Source organism: Clarias gariepinus, chromosome 21 (genome assembly GCF_024256425.1).
Source record: "Clarias gariepinus isolate MV-2021 ecotype Netherlands chromosome 21, CGAR_prim_01v2, whole genome shotgun sequence".
In the NCBI taxonomy this organism is placed as follows: Eukaryota; Metazoa; Chordata; class Actinopteri; order Siluriformes; family Clariidae; genus Clarias; species Clarias gariepinus.
The window spans coordinates 2042501-2068974 of NC_071120.1; the positions used below are offsets into that span (position 1 = coordinate 2042501).

Genomic DNA, 26474 nt, shown 5'->3' on the forward strand with positions numbered 1-26474 from the left:
CCAGTGCTACTTGTAAGTCTCGGTGGCAAGGACTCTTCACCGTCGTGCAATGAGCTGGACCAGTGAACTATTCACTGAGGATGGAACCCATACCACGCACCTCAGCTCTTGCCTCCCTCTCTGCCGTAGAACACAGCCGCAAATCGATACAGCGAAGAGACGATCTGACGCCCACTCAGAACCTAGGCACGGAGTGAACTGGTGGACCAGTTTATGGATGTGTTCTCCACCAAACTGGGGCTCACTCATCTCGTGCACCACAATATCAAGATGGTGTAGTGTGTAGGGTGTAGTGTGTAGGGTGTAGTGTGTAGGGTGTAGTGTGTATAGTGTAGTGTGTATGGTGTAGTGTGTATGGTGTAGTGTGTATAGTGTAGTGTGTATGGTGTAGTGTGTATAGTGTAGTGTGTACAGTGTAGTGTGCACGGTGTAGTGTGTATAGTGTGTACAGTGTAGTGTGTACGGTGAAGTGTGTATAGTGTAGTGTGTATGGTGTAGTGTGTATGGTGTAGTGTGTATAGTGTAGTGTGTACAGTGTAGTGTGTACGGTGTAGTGTGTACGGTGTAGTGTGTATAGTGTGTATAGTGTAGTGTGTATGGTGTAGTGTGTATGGTGTAGTGTGTATGGTGTGAATAGTGTGGTGTGTATGGTGTAGTGTGTATAGTATAGTGTGTATGGTGTAGTGTGTATAGTATAGTGTGTATGGTGTAGTGTGTATAGTGTGAATAGTGTAGTGTGTACAGTGTGTATGGTGTAGTGTGTATGGTGTAGTGTGTACGGTGTAGTGTGTACGGTGTAGTGTGTATGGTGTAGTGTGTACGGTGTAGTGTGTATGGTGTAGTGTGTACGGTGTAGTGTGTATGGTGTAGTGTGTAGTGTGTACGGTGTAGTGTGTACGGTGTAGTGTGTACGGTGTAGTGTGTATAGTTTAGTGTGTATGGTGTAGTGTGTATGGTGTGGTGTGTATGGTGTAGTGTGTATGGTGTAGTGTGTACAGTGTAGTGTGTACGGTGTAGTGTGTATGGTGTAGTGTGTACGGTGTAGTGTGTACGGTGTAGTGTGTACGGTGTAGTGTGTATAGTTTAGTGTGTATGGTGTAGTGTGTATGGTGTAGTGTGTATGGTGTAGTGTGTATAGTGTGAATAGTGTAGTCTGTATAGTGTGTATAGTGTAGTGTGTATGGTGTAGTGTGTATAGTGTGAATAGTGTAGTGTGTATAGTGTGTATAGTGTAGTGTGTATGGTGTAGTGTGTATGGTGTAGTGTGTATGGTGTGAATAGTGTGGTGTGTATGGTGTAGTGTGTATAGTATAGTGTGTATGGTGTAGTGTGTATAGTGTGAATAGTGTAGTGTGTACAGTGTGTATGGTGTAGTGTGTATGGTGTAGTGTGTATGGTGTAGTGTGTATGGTGTAGTGTGTATGGTGTAGTGTGTACAGTGTAGTGTGTATGGTGTAGTGTGTATGGTGTAGTGTGTAGTGTGTACGGTGTAGTGTGTACGGTGTAGTGTGTACGGTGTAGTGTGTATGGTGTAGTGTGTATGGTGTAGTGTGTATGGTGTAGTGTGTACGGTGTAGTGTGTATGGTGTAGTGTGTAGTGTGTACGGTGTAGTGTGTACGGTGTAGTGTGTACGGTGTAGTGTGTATGGTGTAGTGTGTATGGTTTAGTGTGTATGGTGTAGTGTGTATAGTTTAGTGTGTATGGTGTAGTGTGTATGGTGTGGTGTGTATGGTGTAGTGTGTATAGTTTAGTGTGTATAGTTTAGTGTGTATGGTGTAGTGTGTATGGTGTAGTGTGTATGGTGTAGTGTGTATGGTGTAGTGTGTATAGTTTAGTGTGTATGGTGTAGTGTGTATGGTGTAGTGTGTATGGTGTAGTGTGTATGGTGTAGTGTGTATAGTTTAGTGTGTATGGTGTAGTGTGTATGGTGTAGTGTGTATGGTGTAGTGTGTATGGTGTAGTGTGTAGTGTGTACGGTGTAGTGTGTACGGTGTAGTGTGTACGGTGTAGTGTGTATGGTGTAGTGTGTACGGTGTAGTGTGTACGGTGTAGTGTGTACGGTGTAGTGTGTATGGTGTAGTGTGTAGTGTGTACGGTGTAGTGTGTACGGTGTAGTGTGTACGGTGTAGTGTGTACGGTGTAGTGTGTATGGTGTAGTGTGTATAGTTTAGTGTGTATGGTGTAGTGTGTATAGTTTAGTGTGTATGGTGTAGTGTGTATGGTGTGGTGTGTATGGTGTAGTGTGTATGGTGTAGTGTGTATGGTGTAGTGTGTAGTGTGTAGTGTGTATGGTGTAGTGTGTAGTGTGTACGGTGTAGTGTGTACGGTGTAGTGTGTACGGTGTAGTGTGTATGGTGTAGTGTGTATGGTGTAGTGTGTATAGTTTAGTGTGTATAGTTTAGTGTGTATGGTGTAGTGTGTATGGTGTAGTGTGTATAGTGTAGTGTGTATGGTGTAGTGTGTATGGTGTAGTGTGTATGGTGTGAATAGTGTGGTGTGTATGGTGTAGTGTGTATAGTGTAGCGTGTATGGTGTAGTGTGTATAGTGTGAATAGTGTAGTGTGTATAGTGTGTATAGTGTAGTGTGTATGGTGTAGTGTGTATGGTGTAGTGTGTATGGTGTAGTGTGTACAGTGTGTATGGTGTAGTGTGTACGGTGTGTATGGTGCTGTGTGTATGGTGTAGTGTGTATGGTGTAGTGTGTATGGTGTAGTGTGTATGGTGTAGTGTGTATAGTGTAGTGTGTATGGTGTAGTGTGTATGGTGTAGTGTGTACGGTGTAGTGTGTATAGTGTGTACGGTGTAGTGTGTATAGTGTGTATAGTGTAGTGTGTACAGTGTGTATGGTGTAGTGTGTATGGTGTAGTGTGTATAGTGTAGTGTGTATAGTTTAGGGTGTATGGTGTAGTGTGTACGGTGTAGTGTGTATGGTGTAGTGTGTATGGTGTAGTGTGTATGGTGTAGTGTGTATGGTGTAGTGTGTATGGTGTAGTGTGTACAGTGTGTATGGTGTAGTGTGTACGGTGTGTATGGTGCTGTGTGTATGGTGTAGTGTGTATGGTGTAGTGTGTATGGTGTAGTGTGTATGGTGTAGTGTGTATAGTGTAGTGTGTATGGTGTAGTGTGTATGGTGTAGTGTGTATAGTGTAGTGTGTATGGTGTAGTGTGTATGGTGTAGTGTGTACGGTGTAGTGTGTATAGTGTGTACGGTGTAGTGTGTATAGTGTGTATAGTGTAGTGTGTACAGTGTGTATGGTGTAGTGTGTATGGTGTAGTGTGTATAGTGTAGTGTGTATAGTTTAGGGTGTATGGTGTAGTGTGTACGGTGTAGTGTGTATGGTGTAGTGTGTATGGTGTAGTGTGTATGGTGTAGTGTGTATGGTGTAGTGTGTATAGTGTAGTGTGTACGGTGTAGTGTGTACGGTGTAGTGTGTATAGTGTAGTGTGTACGGTGTGAATAGTGTGGTGTGTATGGTGTAGTGTGTATAGTGTAGTGTGTATGGTGTAGTGTGTATAGTGTGAATAGTGTAGTGTGTATGGTGTAGTGTGTAGGGTGTAGTGTGTAGGGTGTAGTGTGTAGGGTGTAGTGTGTATAGTGTAGTGTGTATAGTGTAGTGTGTACGGTGTAGTGTGTACGGTGTAGTGTGTATAGTGTAGTGTGTACAGTGTGTATGGTGTAGTGTGTATGGTGTAGTGTGTATGGTGTAGAGTGTATGGTGTAGTGTGTATGGGTGTAGTGTGTATGGTGTAGTGTGTATGGTGTAGTGTGTATGGTGTAGTGTGTATGGTGTGGTGTGTACAGTGTGTATGGTGTAGTGTGTACGGTGTAGTGTGTATGGTGTAGTGTGTACAGTGTGTATGGTGCTGTGTGTATGGTGTAGTGTGTATGGTGTAGTGTGTATGGTGTAGTGTGTATGGTGTAGTGTGTATGGTGTAGTGTGTATAGTGTAGTGTGTATGGTGTAGTGTGTATGGTGTAGTGTGTATAGTGTAGTGTGTATGGTGTAGTGTGTATGGTGTAGTGTGTACGGTGTAGTGTGTATAGTGTGTACGGTGTAGTGTGTATAGTGTGTATAGTGTAGTGTGTACAGTGTGTATGGTGTAGTGTGTATGGTGTAGTGTGTATAGTGTAGTGTGTATAGTTTAGGGTGTATGGTGTAGTGTGTACGGTGTAGTGTGTATGGTGTAGTGTGTATGGTGTAGTGTGTATGGTGTAGTGTGTATGGTGTAGTGTGTATAGTGTAGTGTGTACGGTGTAGTGTGTACGGTGTAGTGTGTATAGTGTAGTGTGTACGGTGTGAATAGTGTGGTGTGTATGGTGTAGTGTGTATAGTGTAGTGTGTATGGTGTAGTGTGTATAGTGTGAATAGTGTAGTGTGTATGGTGTAGTGTGTAGGGTGTAGTGTGTAGGGTGTAGTGTGTAGGGTGTAGTGTGTATAGTGTAGTGTGTATAGTGTAGTGTGTACGGTGTAGTGTGTACGGTGTAGTGTGTATAGTGTAGTGTGTACAGTGTGTATGGTGTAGTGTGTATGGTGTAGTGTGTATGGTGTAGAGTGTATGGTGTAGTGTGTATGGGTGTAGTGTGTATGGTGTAGTGTGTATGGTGTAGTGTGTATGGTGTAGTGTGTACAGTGTGTATGGTGTAGTGTGTACGGTGTAGTGTGTATGGTGTAGTGTGTACAGTGTGTATGGTGCTGTGTGTATGGTGTAGTGTGTATGGTGTAGTGTGTATGGTGTAGTGTGTATGGTGTAGTGTGTATGGTGTAGAGTGTATGGTGTAGTGTGTATGGGTGTAGTGTGTATGGTGTAGTGTGTATGGTGTAGTGTGTATGGTGTAGTGTGTACAGTGTGTATGGTGTAGTGTGTACGGTGTAGTGTGTATGGTGTAGTGTGTACAGTGTGTATGGTGCTGTGTGTATGGTGTAGTGTGTATGGTGTAGTGTGTATGGTGTAGTGTGTATGGTGTAGTGTGTATGGTGTAGTGTGTATGGTAGTGTCCATACCCCAAAGTTGGAGGCGGCGAAGCGGTCGCTGGCGGAGACACTGGTGCTGGAGGTGGGGTGAGCAAAGAAAGCATTGATGTTTGCCAGCAGTGTGCTCATCACCGCGGGAACCCCGGGGGACATGTACTTAGAGGAGAGACAGGCAAAATTTCTGCAGAGAGAGAGAGAGACAGAGAGAGAAAGAGGGACAAAAAAAGACAGAGAGAGAGAAAACTCTTCATTTAAAGCCAAAAAACATGAGACCTTTAGGTACAGAGCCTCCTTCACTGATACTGACAGGTACAGAGGCCACGCCTCCTTCACTGATACTGACAGGTACAGAGGCCACGCCTCCTTCACAGAGACACTCCCCTCCCCACACACACACACACACACACACACACAGACGTACGTCATGGCCTGGTAGATGGACTCGATGCCGTAGCGGATGGCGAACTCGTCCACGATCTCCTGCTCCACCTCGTCAAAATACACCTTCCAGGCGTCGTCCCCTCGGGCAGCGGGTAGCTTCACCACACCCTGTCCCTCAATGTCCATCAGATAGTGGAAGAGATTCTACACACACACACACACACACACACACACACAGGAGCTGGAGAATAAAACATCACACACAGAGAACTTTCTGATCCCCCAGTCATCATAGAGACGAGGAGGAACACAGGGAGCCGTGATTTAGGGTTGATTTGTGATGTAATGATCTGTGTGAGTAATCACTCTACCTTGTGTGTGTGTGTGTGTGTGTGTGTGTGTATGTGTGTGTGGAGTTTTTGAATTCCATACAAATGCCAAGGCAACAAATCTACATAAATGCCTCGAGCGATTGTTTAGACCAATTGATCACAGAAACTCTGTTTGTGTGGGAGAGAGCGTGTGTGTTTGTGTGTGTGTGTGTGTGTGTGTGTGTGTGTGTGTGTGTATACCTCATGCAGGCAGGTGTACTGTAGGTGGTACGGTGCCACTTTCTCTTCTCCTTTAATCGCAACACTGATCTGTAACCTGATGGCCCCTGACACGGCTGACTTATCTGTGCGCTTCTCTGTACACACACACACACACACACACACATAAACAAACACACACATACGAAGAGCTATGAGTGGGAGAGGAAGATGATAGACCTGTAAAGTGTCTCTACAGGAGGTGTGGAGTGTGTGGCTGAGCGAGTGTTTCAGTGTGAAGTTTGTGACGCTTCACTACGAGCCGCTGAAGCTGAGATAAAAACGCAGGACGGAGCCTCACACTACGAGACGTAATTACGCTCGGGTTAATGTTGTATTTATCGCCCGCGGCTGCCTGACGTCTGGGTCACGTCTCGCGCATGAATAAAGATCGGAGTGTGTGACGGAGGGAGTGGATTAACCCTGACTCAGTGAGCAGGAGAGCCCGCTGAGTGAACGAGTGTTTAAACACACACCGAGGTTGTACCACACGTCCATCTCGCCGCTCAGCGTCCGGACCTCGATGATGCTCTGGCCCAGGAAATCGTCCGACTCCCTCTTCAGCCTCTGCTTCACTCGAGACTTTATGTCGTCGTCTTCGTCCCACACGCGGACTTTTATACGATCGGACGAATTGTGGCACTCGCTGAGAGAGAAACAGAGAGAGGGTTAATCAGGCTGATCATAAAACCATGATGACCAAACCAGCCCATATATGGAAATATGGGTGTGTCCTACGTGTTTCAAAGTAAGAGTTGTTTCCAGCTATAAGCAGGTCAGAAAGTTTCCTGCTGGAAGCCCATAGATGTAAATATGGGCGTGTCTTTGGGTGAAATAGAGGTGTGTGATCTCGGGTCACTCACAAGTTGAAGGTCTCCTCCCACACGGGGTTCAGGTTCCCGTAGATGGTCTTGGTCCTCTTCTTGGTTTTGCCCACCTGCACGGTGACGTAGGGGTCGCTGGAGCCAGTGCGGTCTTTAGCCTGCAGACCCTGAGCGCTCAGTACTGCTCATAAACACACACAACACAAACACACACACAGATTGGATGGGAGGCATGCACAACAGCTCCTCCTACTGTCAGGGCAGGACGTGGGATCTAACCCAAGAATTCTCAAAAAAAAAAAAAAGTGACTTGAAAAAAAAATTTCAAGGGAAAGCAGCACCATGATTTGAGATCCATTACTGACCAATCAGAGCGATGCACGAGCAGTGATGTCACATGTCACATGATGACCATAATCATAAAGCCGATACAACCGTTTTTTCTAAAGGGTGCCAACACTTCTGGAGAACGGGATAAAAGCTGCTGTAACCTTTAATGGAGATCTTTGCGGACCATTTGGACGTCCCGTCCAGCACGGTCTGCTTGACGGTCTTCATCTGCTGGGCGTGGTTGAGTTTGGTGACATTGAAGACCGTCCTGATGGCCTCGAAGATCTCGGGCTTGTTCCTCTCGCGGATCTTCATGCGGTCCTTCATGGATGAGATGATGTGCTGGTTGCGGTCCTCGGCGCCGGTCTTGCTGCTCTTCTCCGCCGCTCCTGAACGGTGACAGAGAGAGAAGGAGAAGAACCGAGGGAAGAACATCACTGAGATATACTTTATGGAACAACACTAGTTCCTTTGTTCTTAAAGTCGTGTTCTTTGGTCTGGTATTAATCCTGACTCTAATGTTATGCGTAGCCTGTCTAGCTCCTGCGTTATGTTGAAGGATTTAAGCTGGAGATGACTGAGGAGCCACCTCAGGCTCTTTCTTTATTGAAGCTTTATGAGTAACTTCATCAAAGTAAAGTTTGCTGAAGGTTTGTGACTTCCTGAAAAACCACTCACTTTGTAGGCAGTCGGCGTTCAGAAGCTCCTGGCACTTCTCGTGGCACTTGACCCCGCACTCGGTGCACCTCATGCCCTGGCGCGCGATGCCCCACAGCAGCCCCTCGCACTCGTAGCAGTAGGTGGGCGTGGTGGCGGTCCACACCTCGAAGTTGTGCGGTGTGGTGCAGGAGATGGGGTAGATCAGAGCCTGGAGCGTTTTCTTATACACGTGACTCTTCTGCAAGGGAGGAAACCAGGGAAGGGAGGGGTGGGACAGAACAACGTAAGACCTCAGGGTAATTAACTAACAACGGCGTGGGTGGTGTGGAGGACGCGACGCTACAGAGACAAGAATCTGACGCAAAACGCCTTGCGATTGTCCTCGTGAGATTAATTATGTTACTGTGAGACATGGTTACTCATGGGGACTGAGAGTTTTACTTCCTTATCACACTGGGACTTAAAAATAATAAACACTGAGACGCTAACACTGATTATAGGATAAAGAGGAAAGACACAGAGCATACTGCGGCGAACGAGGTGGCCTGGACAACGCTTAATATTTAGGTACTCCTGCCTTAGTAGCCGCCTTTATCTATAGGCTTACACCATCAGAGGTCAAAGTTCACCTACATAAAGTTAACTAACTGCTGCTACAGTATGAGCGCACCCTGAGCTATGAAAGGAGTTTTCCCGAGCATGCATTGGTTAGTTGATCTGACGGATCCATAATTCACCAGCAGAGTGTGAGCCGTAGTTTTTTTGTTTTTTTTTTTAAACAAAGCAGTGTGTGAAAAACTGATCCTGCACACATGGAACAAAGCACCGTGTCAGGTCGACGGCAGCGCCGTAATCGGCTCGACAGGAGAGAGTGTGTCAAAGCCTCAGTGGAGTGAATACACACAATCATAGCGGGAACGCGTTGACTAGACTGCGCTGTTTGGTTGACCACTGTGTGTGTGTGTGTGTGTGTGTGTGTGTGTGTAAGTGTGAGAGTATACGGAGCGCAGTGTTTTTGTTGTCACTTTACAACTGATTGAAAGCCGCGCAGCTTCCCGAAGCGAGACTGAACCCGAGACTGAGCGACCCGAAGAGCGCTCTCAGGGCGGCGGGCCGCGCATCGCTAACGTCGCTATCCGATCACACTCAGCTAGATTAGAGTCAGATCAGAAGGTGTTTGGATGTTACCCTGAATGAAGTGGAATAAAACGGAGGCTCCGCTGTAGATGTCATGTCCTCTGTCTCCGTTATAGGAATCTTAATGTGCGCACTGATCTGATCTACTTCCTTTTACACTGAACAAACCCTGAATCAGTTTAAACTTTACCAACGGAGAAGCTGACTCACTTGACTTTTTTATAATTTCTGATGGATTAACGAAGACAACGGGTGGTCTGAGTTCTTCAACGTCCCACCGTCTCACTCTAATTAACTGAGTCTCACACTGGGTGAGAGGAAACCAAGTATATATATATAAAATAACTAAAAATGCTAGTGGGCGGGGTGCGTGAAACCAGGTCAAAAAAACTGTCTAAAGTGTGTGTGTGTGTGTGTGTGTGTGTGTGTGTGTGTGTGTGTGTTACCAGATCCTCGTCTTTGAGCGAAGGCCGAGACGCCAGCGAGTACGAGATGGCGGCTTTCCTGGACTGCACCAGGGACTGAGAACATAACAGGAGACATGAAGAATAAAATCAGTGGGAGAGAGAGAAATACCAAAAGAAAGAAGTCCGAGAGTACGATCTAAGAGTGTAATTAAAGAGAACAGAGCGTGACACATGATGAGTGTGTGTAAGATTATGAGTTAAATAGTTTTTTTGAATCAGCAGCAGTGTGTATTTATCACGTCAGCTTAAAAGCAGCAATTAATATTTTTCTAAAGATCTTCACTGGGCATCACGGAACGACACGCTGCACTTAATCGTTACTCGCAAACACATCCGTCAAGTTCTCTCTCTCTTCTTTCTATCTTTCTTTCTTCTCTTTAAAATCTTTTAAGCGGCAGCGGCAGTGTCGGCGCCGCATCTCCAGGAGCCGCAGGCACTTTTGTTCTGTGTGAGGGGGAAAACTACACTTCTGAAACAGTCAGGCTAAAGGCTCGTGCGTGTGTGTGTGTGTGTGTGTGTGTGTGTGTTTTTTTTCCTCCAGCGTGTGCTGAGTCACGGCTGATGGCCGCATGCCTCGGCGTAGGTGCTGCCGTGCGTTTGCGTGGTCCAAGACAAAGCCGACACACACACGCTACACGTCTTTGAGTCACGTACAGCGAGGACCGCACGTGTGGGTGCGAGACGAGGACTCGTCCCCACGCCGATCTTAGATCTGCTGTAGTGTTTCGCACATCAGAGCGAGGAGACAGCAGCACCGCGCCTCGCCGGCGCTTAGGTCACTTCCTGTTTGGGAATAACTTCCTGTCTTTATTGACTTTAGCTCTTCCTGGTTTATGTATTAATCAGTGCTTTAAATTAAATCCCTTGTATTTCTGGCCTTGCACCTTTAGGTCCTGGGTTTGATTCCCGTGTGGGGTCTGCATGCGCGAAGTTTCCACGTTCTTGGTGGGTTTCCTTCACGATCTCCAGATTCGACTAATTGGCGTTCCCGAATTGCCTGTAGATGGTCCTACCCACTCGACCCACTCCAGTAAACTTGCCAAGAGAACCCCATGGACAGCATCTACTGTAGGAAGACCTGGAGTGCTGTGGTCCATGAGGTCACAAAGTGTCAGACACAACTGAACGAGTGAACAAAACATCGCTCCCGGCTCTGGGTATTAGCGCTAGACGATTGAAGACGCTAGACGAGTTACATTCACAGACCTTAAATGTGTTAATGGTAAATAAAAGATCTTCTATAATACTGTATGTTCTCATATCATTTGTACTTACCATCGCCTGGACATCATCAGCACCAGGAGAGGAGGACGAGACAAGAAGAAAGGGCAGTGAAAAACTTTTTAATATCATGTTATTATTATTATTATTATGTTTCCAGGTATTTACCTAAAGACTGTCAGAAATCCCTCAATAGTCTTTAGTAAATATAAAAAACATGAAGTTTAAAGTTCTTACCACTTCGCTAACCAATGGGATGGGCTTCCTCCTGCGTAGATCAGGCATGCTGTCGATCCCAAAGATCGCTCCTCCTCCTCCACTACAAAGAGAGCGAGAGAGAGAGAGAGAGATGGTGAAGATTATCACCTTCAAACATTCTTTAAACCTTTTTTAAAGCCTTAGATAAACTGTCCTGACAGCAGCACACATCACTCCAGGTTAGCTCTCATGAGGTGGAGGATACGGGACGCTCCTTAACCCTGAACATTAAACACTACAGCATTCTTTAATATAAAACACCAAATAAACACTCTGTCCATAGTGACATAGACATGACACAGACAATGAAATACAGACAGCCAGACAGGCAAATAAACAAACAGACAGACAGACAGGGAGAGAGAGATGGCAGAGAGATAGAAAAATAGATGGACAGACAGACAGACAAATGGCAAAACAGAGAGACAACCAGACAGTTGGGCAGACAGAGTGAGCTAGAGTGATAGACAGACTGACTAACAGGGAGCTTAGCAGAAAGACAATGTAAGAATAAAAAATAAATTGACAGACAGTCAGACAGTAGATGCAGACAGAGAGACGGAAAGTAAATCGACAGACAGGCAGACAGATGGTAAAACAAATAGCTAGAGTGACAGACAGAGAGACAGATGGTAAAACTGACAGACAGACAGAAGCTACAGATGAACAAAGGGACAGACAGACACACAAACCCACAAATAAACAAATAAACAAATAAACAAACAGACAGACAGACAGACTGATATGATACCCAGCACTGGTCCATGGCTGTTGGTTTGCGCCTCCATTTTCATTACTGTGTGTCTGTTGTAAGAAAAAAAAACATGATCTGTTACATCCAGCAATCAGGACAAATTAATTATACAGACACAGACATGAAACACAGGACAGGAGGAAGGAGAGGAAATGAGTGGCCTTGTTGCGTGCTTGATTGGGCTTCGAGTGTAAATTAATTGACTAAAAATGCTTTTCCGCGTCCTGAGGAGACGAACCGCGGGAATGTAACATTCCACACACCTGAAGACAACACTACACCTATCTGATTTATTCTGTATTGTGTACGTGTGTGTGTGTGTGTGTGCGTGTGACTTGTTCAGCTAGGCACACAGGATTTTCACACAGGATTTTCCTTCTGACATTTTTTTACGCAACTCGTCTGATACGTGGTGTTTCTCACCGCTCTTTTTTTTTGTATTTCTCAAACAGCGAACATGTAACTGGCTTTAAGTGCTGAAAAGAGAAGCGACACTGAGCACACAGAGCGATTGTAACGGCTCTCGAGGACAAGAGAGGACAAATCTGAGTAAAGATGATAATCCTGTCGCCTCATGGACGCAGATGAAAGGCATGCACAGAGACACCATCAAACATCTGCAGCAGAACGACTTCAAACGTCACCTGATCTTCATCCTGACTCCCATCTGCAAACAAAACACACACACACACACACAAACAGGCATCAGTTACGCAGAATCAATCAGACATTAAACAAACATCCAGAGAGAGAGAGAGAAAGTTTTTCGAGTACTGTGCTATTGATTCACAGAGTCTTGGGTTTTATAAAAGTTTTATGAAGATGTATAATTCATTTCATATCACAGGCCTTATTAATTCTTTCCTCCGTCTCTTTCAGTCAGGGCAGTTCTCGCTGAGAGTAATTAATCTGCCCTGAGTGTGAGAGTCAGGGAGCGGTATGACCAGAACACTGCATTTACTGCTTTTGCATGTGGATCAGAGTTTATACCAGTCACGGAGAGAGACTGATAGACAGACAGGGAGACAGACAGGAAGACAGATGGGCAGGCTAGCAGACAGACATTCAGACAGACAGACAAATAGTTTGACAGAAGGATAGCTAGACAGACAGACAGACAGACAGACAGACAAACAAACAGAGTTAGAGACAGACAGATAGCTTGAGTGACAGACAGATGTACACTGAGAGAGTAATATACATACAGACAGAAGACAATCCAAAAGTCAGACAGACAGCTAGAATAATAGACATACAGACAGCCAGAGGGACAGACAGCTAGACAGACAGGCCAAAAAATACAGATGAACAGTTTTGGAAACAGACACACAAACAGTGGGACAGAGAAATAGACAGAAAAAGAGATGAGGTAACAGACAGACAATCAGAAAGTCAGACAGATAGACAGAGAAAAACAGAAAGACAACTAGATGGACAGACAGATGGAAAATAGACAGACAGATTGGGAAAAAGACAGAGAGAGAGAGAAATAGACAGATGGGCTAACAGACCGCAAATCAGAGAGTCAGACAGACAGATAGATAGACAGATGGAAAGTTTGGGAAACAGACTCACAAACAAACAGAAACAGCTAAATAGACAATTAGACAGATAGCAAGACAGACGAACAAGGCTACAGACAAACATAGACAGAGAAATATACACAGGGAAAACAGAGACAGACAGACAGTTGAACAAATAAACAAACAGGGCCCGGTTCCCCAAAAGCTTCTTATCACTAAATAGTAACTTAAGTTGTACCTTAACCTCTCTCTTAACATTATGGCGCGATTCCCGAAACGTTCGTACGCTAAGTATCTCTAAGGTAAGTCACACGTTCGTAAGGTTGGTCTGGACCAACCTTAACTCACTCTTAGCGTTGTTTCAGCTCAAGGCGCTAGTCGCCGCCACTGAGCAGCAGTCTTTATAAATCAGCAGTGTATGAGCACATTATGGCACGTTATCAAAGTCGTATTAATGATGGATGATTAGCCTATTTCATAATGTGACTAATGCATTAAAATTGCCAATCATGTTTAATATTGAACAGGTGGCAAACAATTTGGCAGCGATACAGTGTGTTGTTGTGCTAAACTGAAGATGTCGCCGTCCGCGCAGCCGTGTGTTTCATGTACATTTTTCCTTTAGGCAAAACTTCAGCCCTTTTCATATTTTGCCTGAGGTGGATATTTTAAAAAAGTTTCGCCTTCCAAGGCAACAGATTATGAATCTTCTTGACCTGCTCAGACCTGCACTTGCCAGGCCAACGCGTCGTACTTACGCTCTACGTCCCGATGTCCAGCTGCTCGCTGCTTTTTGTTTAAAATATGTTTCATTGATCATTAGCCATCATTTATGACTGGATGGACTTTTCTTTTGACATGTTTTATCTTATAATAAAATTTGATTTAGTTTAATGAAAAAATAAACTTGGAAGTTTTAAACCCCGCATCCATTCATTTTCCTGAGTGATTGTAATGCTTTACTGTATACACTGCGTTCCAAATTATTATGCAAAAAATATTTTTCTAAGATTTTCCAAATTACCTATACTGTATGAATTGAAGTCATTGTAATTTTCCAGTCAACTATTAGAGTCCAATTGAAAGGTTTTTGAACAAACTGCCCAGTGATAACAGTATATTTAAAAAAATAAAACACTCAAAATGCACTTAAATGCATGTTCCCAATTATTATGCACAACGGAGTTTCCAAACTTTTCATTTTTATAAAGAACAAAAAATGGTAATTTGTAAGGTTATAAGCATTAGCAGGTTATTACAAACTGAAAGGTAACTGAAATCAAACAGTATACAAGTCAAAACTTTATTATAGGTGATGTTACATTTGCACATAGGACCCCTTGTTCGAAAGGAGCTTCTGAACTCTCCCATCCATTGAATTTGTCAGGGTTTGGATGGTATCTGTTTCAACTGTTTTGCCTGAGGACAGAATAGCCTCCCAGAGCTGTTGCTTACAGATGTGGTCTTTAAAAACGCGCGTTTTCGGAAAAGGGATCCCACGACTTACCGCGAGTGCGCGCGGCAAGCTGTGAAAATCCCCCTCAATACCTGTAGGGGGCAGTCGTGTTTCAGTCTTGTAAAAGTATTGTGTGTCTACTGAAGCCGAAAAATGTTATGTCTCTTAGGCGCCCATTGACGGCAAGCGACAGAGCTCATAAACGTGTCAAGCTCAAACTGTTATGTATTTATTCATCATTTTCATTCAGAATTATTATTATTAGAAGTAGTTCTCCAAATTTATTATTATTATTATTATTGTAACGCACCCGCGCGTGTGCAAAAGGACTACAAAGATGTATGACGTTAGCCTATATTTACGCGCTTTCAAAGCAGACGGGTACTGGTGGCTCAGTGGTAGGTGATTCGCCCGCTATGCGGGAGACCCGGGTTCGATTCCCAGCCAGTGCTATTCGCTAAAATACCACGATATAGCCATTATATTATCAAGTTATGCTTCAGTACTAAATGTATGTTGGCAATTGAGAATTTTTTTTCCTTAAGCTATGAAACACATTAGCTTTCACCTCACAGTTGCTGTAATTTAATGATTATCATAAGCAAAAAGTGTAAAACAAAGGATTCACATTTATTACATTTTCACCCAGAGCGGGATTCGAACCAGGGTCTGGACGATTTTATAGGATATACGGATATTATACAGATATTATTTAAGCAACGCCACACCACGTGGAAAGCAACAAAAATGCTTCAATTTCATTGGCTGTTACTGAGTGTCAGCTATTCACGACTGGCCCCCGCGAAACACAGAATCCCCGGGCTTAAGACAGCGCTTTCTCCATTCGTTATTACAGGGGCGGACTGGGACCAAAAAGTGGCCCTGGACTTCCTGGCCCACAGCAGCCCACACCATAATACATTGGCTCATTAATGTAGAGATACATTTTTAACACCAGTTACTAGTATAAAAATATAACACAATACAGAAATCAATGCTATTTAAACATGTTATTTGAAGTATCACTGAACATATATTGGGTCAAAGAAACGAAAAAAAAGAACATCAAGACAAACAACATATAAATCTATAAAGACAATATTTTAAAAGGAATGGCAATAAAACTGAACACGTAAGCTGAAATAAAATCAGTAGCAGCAGTAGCTCACGCTAGTAAACTAGTTAACTATTTTAATTATTAGGGTAGTCAATATTAACACGAAATAATGCTGAGAAACATTATTTTAATTAATATTGACCACCATCATAATAACTAGCACAAGTTAATGCTGCTACTGATTTTATTCTGTTTGATTGCCATTCTTTTTACTTGGCTCTGGTAGATGAGGGGAGACGTGTTGGTCATCATCAACATGTATTATGATGTGGGATGTGGTGCGCTGCTGGATCCAGCCTCACTGTCCCTGACCTGTTATAGGCAGAATCTGTTCATATGAAGCATTTCACAGCATTTACCTCTAAAGCTTTTTCTTATTTTCGCGTAACCTTTTCTTCTTCCTGCTTTTCATTCATGGAAATTATTATTAATTTGCTCAGAAAATTCGCTGCATCGAGACAGGATCAATATCTAAAAATTTAAAGATGCCCACGTGTGTGGACAAAGAATACAAGAGTGTATAATCTTTAATAAAGTTAGCCTAATACAATATTGTTTCCAATGCTGTAGCAAACATGATTTTGTTTTAGTCTATTCATTGAATACAACGCGACAGCGCGCTCCGAGGTGAAGCGCACCCACAGTTACTGTAATCCCCCATCTCACCTTTACTACAGGTGTGAAGTCACCAAACCGGTTTCGCTGCTGGGGGAATTCACAGAATTGGGGGTTTTAAAACAAATTAACAAGACCGAGGGGGGGTCCCGCCCGCGGAGCAATTCAGTGTAGAACCGCCACTGCCTATTCTCCACCACATCACGTACTTCCCTGATCTCGGACTAAACTCTGCGCTTTGCTTTTATAATGCAAGCCCGAGATCATATTAACGTAGCATTCATCATTCAAAGTTATTCATATCAGTGTATAGTAAGTGTGATTTGAAAAGTGCTATAACTCCACCTGCCACAGTTTCAGCCACTGGAACAATCTGACTACATGTGAAGTGCCATGAAAAAGTATTTGCCCCTTCCTATTTTTTTTTTTTTGCATTTCTTTGCATATTTGTCACACTTATATAGGTGGAATTTTACCTTTAGGTGAGAACGTATAGGTTAATATGTATAGGTGAGAACAGCTGATTCACACTTGGGGAGAGTGAATAATTTGCATTTGAATGTTGTCTGGCATTGTAAGCACACGCAGTGACACTAACAGAACAATAGGATTAATAGGAATAGGAGGCACTAAAGAGGAGGATTTTCATTTAGACTATAAAAAAATAACCTGCGTCTATTTTTAGGCGTACCAGCTGCCACTTTTTAGTCTTATAATGCCCACATGACATGCTGGTACAGAGCTGGACGTAGCTCATCCATGCCAATAATCCCGTGTTTGCACCCTGCGCTATAAAATACGAGTACGACGGCCATCCGCGGACAGCAGCTCCTGCCTCCGTCCGCTCGCGCTTGCTCTTCTGGGGCGCGTTCCAATTGCCCCGTTTGCATGCCGCACTTCCGCGTTGTGTGCGCGCGTCTCATTCACACCGCGTAGTAAAATCCACTGTAAACCAACAAACCCCGAGTATTTTATAGCGCGGATGAACCCGGGATCATTAGCAAGGAGAGCTCTTCTTCACTATTCGTGCTTAATTCCGCAGCCCCGCTTCTTCGCATATCTGAAGGAGAGGCCGCCTAACTAGTGAGCGAGGAGCGATATTGATTTGGGCGCACGCCGTGACAGGCTAAAAAAAAACTATTGTCCTAGAAAATGTAACAGATGAGGACTCTGATTAATGTGCAAAAACTATATAATAAAACTATATAAGACTACATGCCTTTATAAGACTCAACTTTTATTTAAGCGCACTCACAATAACGAAAAAACGTGATTTTATAAATGTTTGAAAGCAAATAAGCTGCGCTGCTCTGTATTGTTTTTGGTGAACTTGAGCGCGTCAGAAAATGAACGCAAACGTTTTTTTAAATGGTCAGAGTCAGTCTGCTTGCTGTTTTCCCGACGCGTTCATAATCATTAGTCTACTTCTGCCGGTCGCTCTGGAAAACTCCATGCATGCGGCTGAGCGCTGATTAAAACTATGGAGTAAATTAAAGAGGAGAATCACGATGCCGAATCGAAGTCCTGAGCCCAAACCTCATTTAAATTAAATTAACAAATACTATAAGTAAAAAAAAAACAATAGCCCACGTTTAGAAACCGTTTATAAATTCTTTTCGACATGAGTTGGCCCGGTGTTATGCGCCGGGAGATTTCCTGAAGCTCCGAAATCACGGGGCATTTTTTCTAAATAGATGCTATTGTTAATAACTGATGGAGGTTTTGAGCTGTATACACACACATTTTTGAGGGGTTTAAAACGAATTAGTCCGAGCAGACCTACATGAAAGGTGAGAAGTGAGTAACTGCGCGCGCTGTCGCGGTGTATATACTGTACAACACGCGTTTATCAACCTACATAAAAACGCTGCCTTTAAAAAACTCTTTATAAAAACGCTGCCTTTTGTAAAGTGAAAGTACTTTACAAGAGACAAACTGCTTTATTTTAGTCATGAATTCACAATCACATCACATTCCAGCTATTATTTCCAGCCGTGGTTAAATAATGTATGAAATAATTATTAAATGCTGGACACAAACAGCAAATATGATGATTATTATAAAATGCCAGAAGAAGCTCGTGGTCATAAAATAATATTTACTTAATAATATAATATATATATATATAGTTCATTCATGTCTTCTGATGATGTCGACACATTTTTTACGTTTTAAGTGAGATATGTTGGCATATTCACGAATCAGGACATTCGCATAGTTAAGACTATCAGATAGCCTACTATCAGGAAATTAAATTAATTTCAACACCATGTAAACCGAGACATTGCCATGTCTTTTACTGTTTTGTCCCTGTTAAAACATTACAAAAAATATATGAGAAACTTATAAAAAATTTTAAAGCACGAATTTGGGCATCTCATTTCATCATTATGAAAAAAATATGAAGCACATATACACACATTTATCATGAAAGATCTGTTGTAAAGCAAAATAAAATTCATGTTTGCTTCAGCATTGGGAACAATATTGTTTTAGACTAAGTAATTATACACAATTCTTCGTTGTACAGTACTTGGTCCGGCGTGCGTTTAAATAAAGTCCTTCCATGCGCCATCTGGCGGATATTCAGTAAAGCACAACACATTTATTTAAATTCCCGAATGTTGCTTACGGCAAGTCGCGGCGCCGCGCGCGCTAAATTGAGGCATCCCGCGGGAAAACACACGCAGTCTTAATGACCACATCTGTAGATGTGAACTGCCTTCCACCATCATAGACACTCCTTTTGATGATGATTCAGAGGTTCTCAATAGGGTTGAGGTCAGGGGAGGATGGGGGACACGCCATAAGTTTGTCCCCTTTTATGCCCATAGCAGCCAGAGATGCAGATGTGTTCTTTGCAGCATGAGACGGTGCATTATCATGCATGAAAATGATCTTGCTGCGGAATGCACGGTTCTTCTTTTTGAACCATGGCAGGAAGTACGCTTTGAGAAACTCCACATACTTGATGGATGTCATTTTTACCCCGTCAGGGATCCTAAAGGGGCAGACAATTTCTCTCCCCATGATTCCAGCCCAAAACATTACTCCACGCCTCCTTGTTGGCGCCGTAGCCTTGTTTGCATGGGGTGGCCATCAACCAGCCATCCACCACTCCATCCATCTGGAGCATCGAGGGTTGCACGGCACTCATCGGTGAACAAAACAGTCCTCAATCTTCCCTTATCAGCACGCACAAGTGTGTGTGCTCTGAATCAGCTATACTTCTTGATTGCGCAATGATCGCGATGAAGTGTCTTGGCAATGTTGATTGTTCTCATGTCTTGACCTAAACACTCAACAATTTGATGCTTCTCAGTAGCCGACAGGTCCTTTTTCTTTCCCATGTTGGTTGAAAATGTAGGCTGCTTAATAATGTGGGACAGCCTTCTTAAGTAGTGTTGCCTTTAATTGGACACACCTGCCAAACTAATTAGCACAGGTGTCTGCAATTGCTTTCAGTGATATAAAGAGCCCTGACACACATCACCATCCATGAGGTTAACTGACAAACAAAAAAAATCTTACCTTATCACTCCTAAAGACTTTTTGCATAATAATTTGGAACGCAGTGTACAGCTATCTTACCGATCCGGTTTCGCGCAGTGGCCGAAAGTACGGTTCATCATAATTCACTGCAAGTTTTTGCACTATGATTAGGTTTCCATATTTTTGCGCGGAAAAACTCAACATGTTTTTTTTTTTGTTTTTTTTTCGGTCCTCACGGAAGCTTGTGGGCCATGCAGGAATTTGCGGAACGTCGGCAGGCAATCACCGCCTCGAGTGACCACCTGATGTTCCGCAAAGTTCTGCAACGTCCATGAGCTTCCACATGTTAAATTTGTTTAATTTGTCGTGTGGAAAGATGAAAACGTAATCACGGCGCCAAAACCCGCGCTGAATCCTGATGAACTGTACTTACGACCACCGCGCAAAAACCACGTAGGTGAGATAGGGGTACCTCTACTTTGTCATCTCATCGTATTCGTTCCATGAGTGCGCTATACAACCTAAAACAACTGACATGCTTCACATTGTTTCTGAAGCTGGTGAAGAGTGTTGTCAGCTGTTTAGCAATCAACTATGATTGTATATTCGGTTTGTTTCACCGCCACTACAGGTTAAATGAAAATATTAGCAATAGTTTGGTAATTTAATTTATGTTTGTCTATTATGGCCTGCTATTAATAAGTTAACCCATGGTGAAATAAATGTTATTGTAAGAATTTTGTGCAATGTTTAATTTGCAAAGAAAGTGCCTTTCTTAACGCTGTCATGCAAAATAAGGGGAAAAATCGATTCCTAAGCAATCGATGTCAGTTAATTCAGTACCTTCACTGTAGACAGCGCCTTGTATTGTTGGACGTAAGAGGCAGAGACTTAAGAACACTTCTAAGGGGCAGTTCGGGAAACAACCTTAGAAAAGTAATCAACTTACGTAAGATATATCTTAAGAGTCTTTTTAGCATGCTAAGAAATGACCGGGAAACCAGGCCAAGATGGATTAACAAACAGACAAACAGAGACAGAGACAGACAGATACAGACCCCTTATGTGGCAGATGTTTGTTTTTGTTTTTTTTTATATACATATACAGCTGAATACGTCACATCTTAATGAACAGTTATAAGTGTTTAAAGGTACCTGGGTTGAAATCACCTTCAGAGAAAGAGACCATGGTCACCATGCCAAGTCGTCTCCTGCTCTCTCTCTTCTCTCTAAGAATCTGCTGGAAAGTTCTCAGGCACTTCAGTGTACGAGCATCTCTCTCACTCAGTTCTACAGGGTGGTTTCCTTCCCATTCTCCATTCTCTGCTTGGTCTCCGGTGATTTCCCCTGAGGTTACTTGCTTCTTCTCTTCCGCAGACAGAGAGACAGAGGGTGATTCAGTGTTCAGGCAGTCAGGTTGGACGGCCATAGCGGCATGCAACGTTGTATCACTAGAGAGCTCCAGCTCTGAAGAAAGAATTGTATCCAAAGTTTCTATAGTCTGGATGCTGCTCTCAGCAGACTCTGGTAGGGTTTCGCAAGGAATTGATGAGGTGGAGAAAGACTCCACCTGGTCAGGATCTGACGTGCAGCCTTGAGACGGAACTGAAGTGTTTAAATTTGATTCTATCTGAGGAGTAGCTTCCTCACTAGGTGACTCACTTTCCAGCAAGTCTTCCCCTGCTTGAGGCTCGCTCAAGGCATCAGCTTTATCCTCTGATGAAGTTGCACTACCTGCCTCGAGCTTCTTTAATGCCATCTTCAGGGCAGATTTGAAATCCAACACTGCCTTTCCAAACTTCTTAACATTAAATCCTGCATTGCTTTCATCATTGTCCAGCCCCGGATTGAGAACATCATCATGAGTGTATACACATTTTGCTGGATCGATGACATTTCCTGCAATCTCAATGTTCAAACCACGATTTGTGCAGGACTCAGAGAAGAAAGATGATCTAGTATCTTCTTTACAACTAGCAACAGTAAACCTACGACTTGGTACTGAAGGTTGTGTTCTTTGACAGCCAGGGGCTTTAGAATACTCACAAACACCTACAAAATCACTGCACTCCACAGCTAAGCCTTCAGGATGTCCATCCACCTTGCAAGAATTTTTATGTCCACGCCACTCATCCCTACTACACGTGCTAGCAGGAGAATTGTAATGCAGATTGGAAGAGACTGGCACATGCTCAGAAGCTGAATCCTCCAGTTCAGTACAAGTACCTTTATCTCTTAAAAGGTTCCAGGTATCTAATTCTCTATTTCCTTCTTCAAAAATTCCTTCTTCGCTCCACCTCGTGTCGCCGCTCCCACTGTGTACCAGCTCTGCTTGATCCCAGGCCTGTAACTCACCTGTGGCACACACCTGCCCAGCACAAGGTCTCTCCTGGTCAGATTCAGACTTGGAACTCTGACCTGAGGAAAGGGAGCTCGTACTGAGACAGTCCTGACCATCTTGATAATTAAGGTAGCCAAGGCATTGCTTTTTTCTCACTGTAGTTAGGGGTATATCTGAGCTATGGGCAGACATACCATCCCCAAATGGATCATGGACAGCATCATTAGTACTTGTAAAGTTAGAAAGGGCTCTACAAGAGTCTTTTTCAAGACACGTTTGTTTATGCTGTTTATCACAACTTTTATACCCCGCTTGAATACCACAGCTCGTACAGTTTACAGTATGACGTGTGTCAAAGGTCCCGCTGACAACAGCTTCAGTTTGACGATTTTCATCCTTGCAGTCTGCACCAGGCCATGTCCCTACACCAGACCTGGTACCCGAGCGAATGCCTTCAATCTCCATTAGGACTGCATCCACACAGCTGGACACTTCTTCAACAGACCCACGGACAGAAGACAGGTATTCCCTTAGGTCTGAAATTTCCTCCTGGATTTTATTGATGCCCTTAAGTTCCTTCAAAATATGCTCAATAATGGCACTCGATTCCTGCTCTTCATCTACGTCTTCGTCTTCTTCCACAATCTTTTCCTGCATCACCATGTTAAACCGGTTAAATAGATCTTTCTGACATGCGGAAGCCCCACCAGCAAGCCCTCGACCGAATCCAAACTCCGGTCCATTGACATCTTGAGCTGTGTGTATCTCTGTCGGATTCATGTGCTGCAAGGTGCAAGGGATTCGTATCCCTCCCTCTTGGTTCAACTCGACTTCTCCTACACAGCACGCTTCGGCAACACCAGCATGTCCTTCACCATTTGAGACTTGAGGAAGGTTGCAGACCTCGAGAGACCTTGTCACTGGCCTCCCATAGCAGGCCTGCACCTTTCTTATGTCCTCGGCCTCTCCTTGATCTTCCTCTTCAATCCCTGCGTAGTAAAGCGGTGAAGCAGGAACAAAGGGATCAGCTGTGCCTTGTAGGAGTCTGTGGATTTTACCACGGAGCATAATGGCCACTTTCGGGTTAGACTGCCTCCTCTTTTGTACCACTGGCCTATTCTTGGGTCGTCCGTGCATGGGTGCCCTGCTTCCGTCCTGGCCGTTGTAGTGATTTCGAGAAAACATTTTTTTTTTACTCTGCGGATGCAGGGGCACCTGAATGGTCCTCCTAATGCTTAGAGAATAATTCACATTTGACCAATGTTGGAAAATTTATGACGCAGCTGAGAGTTGCTTGTGTGGTATGCCCATTTCTGAGAAGGAGACAAAAAAGCATATTTAAAAGATTCACTTTAATTTTTAGGGATGGGAATCCCCAGGGATTGCCCGATACGATATTATCACAAAACCCAGGGGCTGATTCAATTCGTATTGCGATGTGTTACAATTCTAAACAAACTTAGCAAATACTTCGCTCCTAGCACACAGAATGCTACACTGCCTGCCAATGCATGGATAGTTTAAAGTGCACCAAGCTGTAGGATTACAGAGGAACTGCAATATTTTTTTTTACTTTATACCTATTAACTTTACATGAAGGGTGGTACGGTTGGTCCTAATGTACGATTACATGACTACCTCAACAATTTTGCCTTAGTGACCTTTTTTCAAAGACCAAATAAATCATGTTTCCCTCTATTATTGTCCACAAATTACCTGCCTACAATTGTTCTCTTTTATGAAAGATAAAAATGTTTCATGTACTTTTTGTGCACTTCCGCTATTCCACCCTTATTTATCGTTTCGCCCTTGCCTCCTTTTAAGCGCTGTGTATATGCTGCTTGACAGTCTGCTCACTGATGGGAAGCGTATGCCACAGTATGGATGAATCGATGCATCTGACATGTTCTCACCGCCAAGACAGCAAATGTCAAATCAATGCTGAAAAGTCAGACGTTGAAGCATTTTAGTTATACTTTTATGTTGTCATGGTAACATCTTTAGTGTACACAGCATGCACAAAACAGAGACAAAATCCCTAGAGAGAATACAGCTTTGAGAAATGTGTCTAATTGGGTTTGGCTGTGTAATTACTTTGACTATTGATAGCCTTTATCTCGTTCCCCAGTGTACATACTCACTTTGAAGATATTTCATTTTTTCGGATTCTGTTTGTCATGGGTTTTAGACAAACTCCGCCCCCTTGTGTATAACAGCGCTGGAGTTTTCAGTATTGAATCCTCATCATATGCTCAACTTAACTCTGAACAGAGAAAATTAAACCTTACGACACTTTGTTCGTGTGTGTGTGTCTGTGTGTAGCATCTAAGGTACACATTTCGCCTTTCAGGTGAGCAAAGAGTTGCTGCTCCATGGTCATTATTTTCTATTTGTGTCTTCTTTTTGAGCCTTAGACTTTCTGTACATTTCTACTACGCACACACCACACACACACACACACACACACACTCAAAATTGTCTGTCACATCAGATGCCGCATTTCCCCTCAGACACACAGCAATCACCAAATCATTCTTTTCCTCACACCGTTCAATCTGGAGGCAAGTTCTCATCTGGGAGTCTGAAGATGCTTAAACACACACACACACATGCACAAACACACACACACACAAAATGCCACACTGACATTTCTAAAAGAAGCCAGCTGATAGGCTCTGTTTCTGACAGAATGGAGACAGTGCTTCGGAGAAACACACACACACACACACACACACGCACACACAGATAAACAAGAGGCTTTATGAACTATTAGGCTAGAATATTCCTTTTGACTCCATGGCAACCTCAGACAGAAAACAGAAGAGCTAAGCATCAAGTATCACTTTGGCATTTCTCACAGCTGTACACACTCTCCATGTGTGTGTGTTGTTCCTTTTAGTGTGTTTTACTTCAACCACTAACTGATAAACACTGTGTCATGCTGCTATGAGACAAAAAATCAATGTTGAGGTGATGCGAGTTCATCGAAATGCCCACGAATTTAAAATCAAACACTATCCGAGGCGAGTGATTTCATAACACCAGGAAACGGTAACGTGTCGCCGGGGGAGTTATACATACGTGACAACTACATAAAGACATTAAAAGCGTGTAGGTCTTGTATGAACATGTCACTGAGCACACAGAGGCATTTCTCACTCCGCTATTATTCAGCCAGCAACTTCACCGACATGAGCCCCGTCGTCATGGAAACCTCACGCTACCTGTGAGCAGGTAGCCTTAATCGCTTCTATAGATAACCCTCTACAAACACACCAATTAACGGCGGTGTGATTCCAGGGCTACGACTCGTCTCCTCCTCCTGCCCAGAGATGATGAAACTTCGGGCTCGGCTCTTCGAGCTTCGAGTCACCGCCTTCGCTCTGTCAGTTCTGTCACAACACTTTCACACACCGCACCGTCCGCGGTTTCCTCGTGTCGGAATAAATCCCGATTCTCTGCACATGGCTCATGGAGATGGCAGACAAACGTGTTTTTAAAAGAAAATTACATGGCGGTGTGTTGACAAAGACAAATGCTCCACTCTGACATGCGCTCGTTAGCGTAATGTCTCGAGACTCGCAGGACAGAAAAAAAAACAAACCACACATCTGAAACTAAAAAGTAGCGACATCGGCCTGACTGCACATCATCAGTTTAAAACAACAATTTTTATGCAGCCAGAAGAAATTAAAATAATGCCCCGCCCACTCAGATAAGCTTTATTAGTAGCCTTTTCCTCGTTACTGAATCTGATCCTCAGTTCATCCTACCATCTCTCAGAGGTCAAGGAATACATCTAGACTGTTATCTGTCCTGGCTCCTAGGTGGTGGAATGAACATCTAGACGTCCGTACAGATGAGTCACAGATAATCTTTAAGAGACAACCAAAGACCTGCGTTGAACCTAACATACACAGCTCCTTACGGTACATGAGCAAGCAGTTTAAGGATATGCAGTTGGCTGGTGTCACGTGTCTCAGAGGAAACAGATGCCAGCCCTTGTCCTCCCTGGTTCGTGGTTGTAGATTTTATGTGGGATGTGATGTGCCCTAGTGACTGCTAGAAATTGGGTACGACTATATAAGGGGAGAAAATTGGAAAAAACAGGAAAAGATTATGTACTTTTTCTAACTGTCAGGAGTGTAAATATTAGTCACAGCTGATTCTGCTAAGAATATGCGATCCTCACGATCATGTGGGGACACCGGCTCTAACGCTAGCTAGCTCGTCCAAGTGGCTGCATTTGAAATTGAAATGTAGTGAACTGAAATAGAAAAGATAAGGTGGTTTGAGACTCGGCCCTGGACTGTTCACTAATTATTTTTTCAGGGC

General features: G+C 43.6%; 1 protein-coding gene across 1 annotated transcript in view; it reads right to left on the reverse strand.

Moving 5' to 3' along the window:
* The window catches only part of LOC128509559 (protein unc-13 homolog A), a 91501-nt gene that overhangs the window by 14736 nt on the left and 50291 nt on the right, over positions 1–26474 (reverse strand). Inside the window, exons 12-21 of the mRNA XM_053481335.1 lie at positions 11593–11645; positions 10821–10902; positions 9342–9416; positions 7777–7996; positions 7260–7487; positions 6808–6949; positions 6421–6590; positions 5927–6042; positions 5395–5558; positions 5004–5154 (exon numbers count right to left, since the gene is read on the reverse strand). Coding sequence (XP_053337310.1) covers positions 5004–5154; positions 5395–5558; positions 5927–6042; positions 6421–6590; positions 6808–6949; positions 7260–7487; positions 7777–7996; positions 9342–9416; positions 10821–10902; positions 11593–11645 — 1401 coding nt within the window. The remainder of the gene's footprint in view (positions 1–5003; positions 5155–5394; positions 5559–5926; positions 6043–6420; positions 6591–6807; positions 6950–7259; positions 7488–7776; positions 7997–9341; positions 9417–10820; positions 10903–11592; positions 11646–26474) is intronic.